Raw genomic sequence first — 8,426 nt, forward strand, 5'->3', positions numbered from 1 at the left:
CCTGCTATGAAAAAAAAAAACCCAGAAAAACAATAGGACAGAAAGCCTATGTAGTTCATTCACAATAATCTTGTAAAAAATGCACTCAAACATGAGAATGAATATGCTTTATTTCACCATAACAAACTCTATGAACTAATGTCAAGTATGGTTAATGGAAAGCAGAACTTAAGTCATGATAAGAAAGATTGTACAAATATGAACATTGCAGTATTGGGGAAAATGAACAGAGGTAAGGAAGCCAGTGCTGCTGAATTTGCATCTAATTCCTCAAAATACACATACTATGATGATGTTTAAATGCCCAGATCAGTGGTCATTTATTTACTTTTTTAGGCCAATGGAACAAGTTCTTCAGTGACTCTGTGGAGGATAGTGACCATTGAAATGATAACAAAATATAATCTTTTTTAAGACTGCTGAAAGTCGGTATTCTTTGAACAAATTTCCTATTTTAAATAGATTCTACCAAGAATACCTACAGGTAATTCAGCATTTGAACAAAATTGAAGCCCACTTGAAAGATAGAAAATTCAGTAGTCAGAAAGCTGAGTACAAAAAACCAGAAAATCTTCACAGTAGGTTTTAAACAGCACCTTGTTACAAATTTCGAATCCTAAAATGACTAGGAGTAAAGAGTTTTTGTCCAAAGAAATATTCCACAAAAACTGTGAACTTTGTGCCAGGCAGTGATGACACATGCCTTTAATCTCAGTACTAGGTAGGCAGAGGCAGGTGGACTCCACAAAACTCTGAACTTTGGTTATAAAAACATTAAAATATCCCAAAGACCCCCAAACACAAGTAAGAGTCTTCCTGGCAAAATTACACCTGAACTTTATAATTCTTCTCCTCCCTGCAAACTCCAGAAGTTATGTTCAGTAGGCACAGAGTTAAGAAGTTCTTATTCAAAATTTACAGACCACAGCAGCAGTGGCAAATAAGTTTACCAATGTTATTCAGAATGGAGAGGTTTTTATTATTCCCAGTTTATTATAATAGGCTTGTAGGGAGCTGGGCAGTGGTGGCACATGCCTTTAATCTCAGCACTCAGGAGGGAGAGGCAGTGGCTCTCTGTGAATTTGAGGCCAGTCTGGTCTACAGAGTGAGTTACTAGACAGCCAGGGCTACACAGAAACCCTGTCTCAAGAAAAACAAAAAACTAAAACAACAACAACAAAAACCCCATAATAGGCTTGTGGGGACTAGCAAGTTTTACCACTGCAAACTAATTTACCTAGCAGTTGAGACTGCGACGTCACTATCGCTCACACAGGTAGAAGAAATTGTGTCTAACTGCTGAAATTGCATTCATGAAAGTGAAATTTCAACTGGGAACATTTCTGAGCATACCTTATACTCAAAAGGCAGTAACATCAATATCTACAGAGAAAGGAAATAGATACTGTGATCACAGAGATCAGAGTCTAGAGTTATAGGGTGATTTTCAGTTTTCTAAGAGTTAGTTTATGAAAATGGTTTGAAGGTCTAAGCTTACCAAACAGAAAACATAAATGTACACCACTCTACTACTTGGTAAGCAGGGGCTATCCTTTTTACTTTGTATTATTGAAAATACTGATTCTTGATACCCGCAGCTACCAGTTAAGAAACACTTAAACTTTTCTCTTTACACCTAGTTTACCACCAGAAAAAATGACCTATGCATGAAAAATTATGATTAAAGCTTTAAGTTCAAAGTCAAGAAAGAGATAAAAAATACACTGTAAGGAGAATGAAAATATCTATGCTGAACTAAGAAATATATAAGCAAGGTCACAAATGACTAGTAACTATGCAACACAACCATTTTCAGTATCTATTATTTTTTCCATTGAAAAAAAATTAGGTTAAATTTTTACAGAAATGTGTTAAATCTTTTATAAATGCTAAGCTATATATCTGTTCCAACCTGCTTCCTTTTATTACTACTCTTAAGTTTTAAATTCTAAGTGTTAAATATGTGCCATCTTTAAAGGAAGAAGGGAGATACTGTTGTCAAAATAAACTGGAACCAACATGCCTGCAGTATTCCACATGCAGTTTCTGCTATAATATAACAGCAGTTTGCACACAGATTGGAACTTATTTTAAGGGGTTAAAAAAATCCCTAAAAGACCTTGTTGAAAGGACAATGCTAGATTGCCATTAAAACTACTTAAAATGAAAACTTCCTACTGGGGAGTCTAATGTGAGCTTTTAAAAATCTATGCCAGTAGCCTTCCACCCAAAATACACAAGTCTCATCTATGGAATCTCAACATTTACCAGCATTACATATAAAGATGCATTCAGTGGCTTTCAGATAGTAAATTCACAACATTTCATGGGAACACTTTTTAACCATAATTAACAAAAATCTTCATATAAAAGCAGAAGATTAAAGATAAGCACAAAAGAACTTTGTATTACCTTCCCTTTGCACTACATGCATGCCTGCTAGCTCATTTTTTTTTTTTTTTGCTCAGGGCCATTTTAAAAGCATACAGTGGCCTTGTCATCAAAGTCTCTTACAGACTATGGCAAAGAAAGCAATGGTTAATCCCAATTAGCTAGAACTAACTCATTCTTCATAGGAGAGACCTGTTTGCATGGCTATTTTATAGTAGGAGAGAGGCAGGAAGCTGATCTCCATTTAGACTGACATAACAAGCCACCTAGTTAGGACTTACTCTGAAATTTACTTGAACAAGTTCTGGAAGTTCATTACCTTTTATGCTGTATACAAGACACAACACACTTAGGCTTAACATTAAGAAACTTGAAAATTCGGCTGTAAAGTGCTAGCATGGAAGTTACCCTAGTACAGTATAACCTCTACTAGGGTATATTAGTAATTCCAGTAATTGTCAAAGAACGTTTACACTGCTTCAAATTCTATTCAGAAAATTATCTCTCTGTACCTTTAAAAAGTTCCATCTTTTAGATGAGCTGAAAGCTAAAGTATACAGATACTTCAGAGGGTGTTCAATCTCTACTCAAACTTTTAGAAAAAAAATTGCTTCTAAAAATTAACAATGCAACTTGGCTACTTGCAGATGACATGGCAGATTAAATTAACATGTTTTCACCTTAATTTGTTTCACAGGCCTTCTAAAATCCCTGCCCCTTAATCCAAGGCAAACTTTCTGATATTTCAAAGGAGTTCAGTAAGATTCTGGTATTATAAATTCAAACTCAGTACTGCCATCTGTTACGTTCTGTTTAAAAATGGAATCATTTTCCTGCTGAATAAAAAAATCTTCCCAGTTCATTGGCTTGTTTTGAGGAGTAGATGTGGTCCCTACTGGAGGTTCTTTTCCAGCATCAACCTTATACCCAATAGCATCATCCTTCATGACAGGCACAGCACTTGATTTATCAGAAAGATATGCATACTGTCTGATCTGTAAAGACTTGCATGGATGTAAGCGATAAAGCTTTGAGTCCCCAGAAGGATCTTGACTATGAACTGACTTTATGTGTGATGACATAAACTGATAGTTGATGAAAGATTTGCCACATGCTAAACACTGATACCTTCGCTCCCCTGTGTGATGAATTTCATGCTTTGTGCGATATTCTGCAAGAGGAAATACCTTCTCGCAGTAACGGCATTGATACTTCTTCTCCCAAGAATGAATGTTAAAATGTCTTCGCAAGCTTGTCAGGCAGACATATGACCTTTTGCACACAATGCAGATATAATAGACCCTTCCATCTACTAGTAACTCATAGTGATCATCATGTTTTACTTTCATACGCTTGTTTGATGGCTCACTGCCAGATGTTTTCGGTAGCTCATTCTCAAGTTTGGCTTCCCCTCCATCAGGGTCATCTTTGACAGGGATCACTACGTCGTAAGTATCTTCACCAATATTTGCATAAACCTTGCAACCGGTTGATAAGCCTTCAATTTCAGTAGTTGTATCTAAAGTAATGATCTTCTGACCCTCCGTTAGATGCTTTGATCCTAAGCCTGGATCATTAGTGTTTCTAGTAATTACATCTGAAACTTTTAAAGAATTGGAGGGTGGCTCTTGAAGAACTACAGGAGTCTGTACCTTCTGTGTCAATGATCCATCAAAAGTGGTACTTTTGGAGGTATCAGACTGTGGGACCAAAGATGTATTACTGACTGCTGAGTCTGGACTGGAGCTAATGGTAACATCATCATCATCTATAATTTCTTCTGCTTCCACACCATTGGTCTTGTTTGCTGTTAAAACAGCATTGTTTGGTGTCGGCTGATTCTGTACAAGTAAATTGATTGAAGAGGACATATGATTTGGAAGTGCAGAACTGACACTCGGTGGTGTAGTAAGTGGAGCCTGATTTAATAAAATAATGTTAGGAGTCAGATGTGTCGAAGCCGAAGACACCAGCAATTCTTCATTTCTTTGGGTTTGGCTAAGAGTTGCCTGATTTGCAGGTGTGGGAAGCTTTGGAGCAGGTGTGATGTTTGTTAAAGGGGGGGAGGTATTGCTAGCACAAGGTGTCACTTCTGAAATAGCAACAGGGGCTGGGTTAGGCTGGACCTGTGTCATCGTGTTGCTACTTGGCAAATTCTCCTTTTCAGGCAAAATCTCAGAGCAGAAAATGACATCGTCATCATCATCATCTGAATCAGTGACAATGATCTTTTTCATTTCATAATCTTCGGCAGATAATGAGAAAGACTCCGTTATAATGGGCATCACAGTAGCCCCATTATCTGGGGCTTCATCCTTGGACTTCTGTATATCAAGGTTTTTGTCACTAGAATCAGGAGGTAAGGTCTCATCAGTACCATCCTGTGCTGATATGTTTTTAACCTGTGACAGTGGGACACCAAGCTCCGCTATAAACTTCACTCCTAGTAACTGCCCTGATTTAATCAACTCGTCAAGTAAATCTGCTCTAACACGGACAATTTTAGAACTATAGATATAATTCAGAATTTCTGCAAAGATCTCTGCTCTTATAAAGCTCAGTTCAACAACCTGCCCAGCAACCGAGAAGAGCTGGTGGAAGTATGTACTTGAAGCTGAAAGAATGTTCCTGTGGGCCCGGAACTTTCGGTCTTCCACAATAACAGTAACGTCACAGAAGAGTCCATGGTCACGCTGTTCATTCAAAGAGCTCAGCAGACTGCCAGAGTATTGGATGTCTGTAGCAGAAATCAGTTTCCTACTCTCCATGCCTGCAAGGGAGAGAAGGAAGGGATTAGGGAGGAGAAATCCACAATTACTTAATGATTTAGAATTTAAGGCACAGAAGGTATTAAAGTTTATTTAGAATTTAATCAGTGTTTGCTACAACATCTTGACTTTGAAATATGCTGTGTACATACACTAACTTTAGACCATGTGTCCAATCATATTACTTCCTCTGAGCAAAGGCAAGACAGTTTGAAATTGCTGTGCATCTGGACAATAATCCGCTTGGTCATCTCCCTTTGAAATTCATGAAAACATATTTTCAATAATCACCCTCTTAAAATTAGAATTCACTTTCTTAGCCCCAATTTTATTTTTTCCTCAAGAGTTAAGAACTCTCTTTTCATTTTAAGAAAACTCTTCATCATAAAGCATACAAATTAGTTCTGAAAAATGAACGGTTTAAATGCCAGGACAGTTTAGTGTGTTTCATATTAAGTCTGAAATTTAAAGTCTCTTCTTAGGAAGGTCAGATTCAAAAGTTAACCCTACAGTCAAGGACAATAACAAACACTGGCAATTTTTACCTCACAATTTCCAATTCTTTCTCTTTACCTACCCCTTGCCAGTCTATGCCCACCCCCTTACACTCTCCAGAGGTGCAGTGTTAAACAGAGCACCAAGTGAAGTCAGGACACACTCTCATGAAGGAATAAGAAAATGGAAAGGGAAAGCATCCCATTTCTTAGTGCTTACTTACATACAAACTAGAAACATCATATTTTGTTGGTAAAAAATGATGTGCTCTAGTATAAGAGCTTTTTTCTCTTTAAATGAGAGTGAAAATGAAAACAGTAACTTATTGGAACATAGGCAGTATTCCCACACAGAAGGCAGCAAGTGTCTCTGCTGTGTGAAACTTCCAACACTTTCTTTTTGCATTTCAAGATATCGTGGAAAGGGTGGCCAGAGTGCAAAAGGCTATATGCATATATCAAAACATTTGTAAGCACAAAACACGTGTTATATGTGAATATTATGCATTAATCATGACTTGCTAAGAACACTGGTAAAGAATAATTTCGTCATTAATATGCTTTCCTTTTAAAGTTGCAGAAGATATCACTGTTTGAGTACTTAAGATATATACACACACACACACACACAAATATAGACACGTGGCAGGCAGAATATCTGTATTTTTAAAAACTGTCCAACATCATAACTTAAAAACAAACTATAGACCAAAGCCTAAAAGTCGAGAGTTTTTAGAAACATGTTTCCATTTTAACAGAAGCAAAAAACTACAGGCTACCATAAAGGTATTCATTACAAAGTGTGACCTTTGGACAAGGTATCAACAATCCAAAAAAGACGATTTCGACAGAAACCACCTTCAAGTGGACAGGTCTTTACTTATGGCCACGTGATTTTAACGTCTGCAAATACTTTTTCTCCCAACGTCGGAAAGGCTCACATGCAGGTGTCCAGGTGACACTGAGCCTCCCTTTCATTTTGTTTAGGTATCCATCCTGCTTGTCAGGGTTGGCCCAAGATCAACCCAAGTGGGTAGCATACCTTTCCTCCCCCAGTGATGTACGACCTGACCTTGGAAAAGACACCCTACATCATTGTGTGACAAATCTTTGGCTGTGGGCAGGTTCACAGGGCTGATGAAAGGTAGCAAAGAGATAAAAGCCACCCGTCAGAGAGTGAAGCAAACCAAGCGGGGCTTCCTGGAGCAGCTGAACACTATCTTTCTTCCACCACCTGCCTCTTCGTCCTTTGAACTTCGAGGCAATCGAGTTTTTTAAAGGCCAATTTGCGTGCAATGGCTAGCTTCTCGCAAATAGAGATGGAGGTGCAAACAGCAGCGCGGAAGGCGGGAGGATGGGGGTGGTGGTGCTGGCGAAGGCAGAAGGCCTAGATCTGAAAGGTACGGTGTTGGGGGTAGGGGGTCAGGCGAAGCACTAGGTATTGTTGTGTCCTGTGATGGGGACCAAAGAGGACGACGGGCCCCTTAGTAAAGCTCGGTCTAATCAAATCAGGTGGTAGGCGGAAAAAGAGCACCCCCACTCCCACCCCCGCAGGCCGGCAGAAGGGAAAGGTGAAAGTCAAGTGGGTAGCGGTGGTGGGGTCCCCCATGCCCGGAGGCCTAGCCCAGGGTGCCGGCGGCTCCGGCTAGGGACAGACAAGGGGACCACGCCGCGCCCTCTCAGTTCTTCCCCCAGCGCTCCCAGGCCCACACAAAGAAAGAGCCTAGGGAGCCGCCGAGCCTCCGACTCCGCCGCTTCCTGGTTCAAGTGAGGCGAATGCAAACGTAGGCGCGGCCAGGGCATGCAAGGCGCAGGGTGAGCTCCTAGTCCCCCGCCCGGACCCCAGTCCGCTCCTCACCTGCTCCGCGTCGCTGCGGCTTTCTCCTCCTCAGGCCGAGGAAGGGTCAAGAGTCCTCCCACGAGAAGAAGCCGGACTCCCGGGTGCTTGTGCTGCCTCTTTAAATGTCGCTCCAGTCTCCGTCGACGTCTAAGCAACTGCTGCCGCCGCCGTCGCCGCCGCAGCCGCCGCTGCTATGAACCCCGCCACTCAGCCGACAGAGGGAGCAGCGCGCGGGCTGGCGAGCCACCCTCCTCTTCCGAGAGCTGTCCGGGGCTGTCCGGAAGAGCCCGAGTCCTCGCTTCAGCGCCATGCTCCGCCTTCGGCTCTTTCCGTCATAGGGAAGCTCTTAAAGTGCTCTGCTCTTTTTTGGAGCGCATGGCGGTGTGGGAAAGGGAAAGGGAAAGGCGCTAACGCTGTTGGAAGTGGCAGGGAAGCTAGTCTTGTTTGTTCAAACTCCGTGAAAGCCCCCAGGGCTTAAAAAACCTTCAGAGTTTCATGTCTTCTCCAAATTAGAAATCTGTTCCGTTAGCCTGTGTTGCTTGGATGCTAAACCACCTTGAAATATAAACTGTGTATTAAAATTTCTTACTTAACCCATAATTCAAATTGTAGGATAACAAGATAACCAAATTACAGTGTCTACTTTTAAGAAGAAACCTATATTCGAATAACTCTTGTTAAGTTAATATTAAATGGTGCAGTGCCTTATTAACTCCATTTCTATTTACAGTGATCACATCTGATCTGCAGCAAATATACACCAGGTAAGGCAAGTTTCTCCCTTTTCAGAGGGTTCAGTAGATCCATAAACACGGATGAAAGTATTTTACAAGACGGAAATAACAAACCAGTGTCAAATGAGCCCTATCTCGAAAGCAAATAATACTTTTCCTGTTTCTCATTATTATCCCCATAGCATTTCAACCTCAGAAG

The 8,426-nt window shown here is 40.6% G+C and overlaps 1 protein-coding gene across 1 annotated transcript; it reads right to left on the minus strand.

Moving 5' to 3' along the window:
* Window positions 1-92: 92 nt before the first annotated feature.
* Zbtb33 (zinc finger and BTB domain containing 33) lies at window positions 93-7,736 on the minus strand. The gene is made up of 2 exons (XM_038317388.1): window positions 7,512-7,736; window positions 93-5,161 (listed from the first exon to the last, which is right to left on the minus strand). Exon 2 carries the CDS (start codon window positions 5,157-5,159, stop codon window positions 3,147-3,149), a length of 2,013 nt encoding a protein of 670 aa, XP_038173316.1. The 5' UTR covers window positions 5,160-5,161; window positions 7,512-7,736; the 3' UTR covers window positions 93-3,146.
* Between the last annotated feature and the right edge of the window lie 690 nt (window positions 7,737-8,426).

The sequence above is a fragment of the Arvicola amphibius genome, chromosome X (assembly GCF_903992535.2).
Source record: "Arvicola amphibius chromosome X, mArvAmp1.2, whole genome shotgun sequence".
NCBI classification, from domain to species: domain Eukaryota; kingdom Metazoa; phylum Chordata; class Mammalia; order Rodentia; family Cricetidae; genus Arvicola; species Arvicola amphibius.

Bases quoted from the DNA above. Each gene is read 5' to 3' on its own strand.
- Zbtb33 (XM_038317388.1), bottom strand. From the start codon at position 5,159: ATGGAGAGTAGGAAACTGATTTCTGCTACAGACATCCAATACTCTGGC.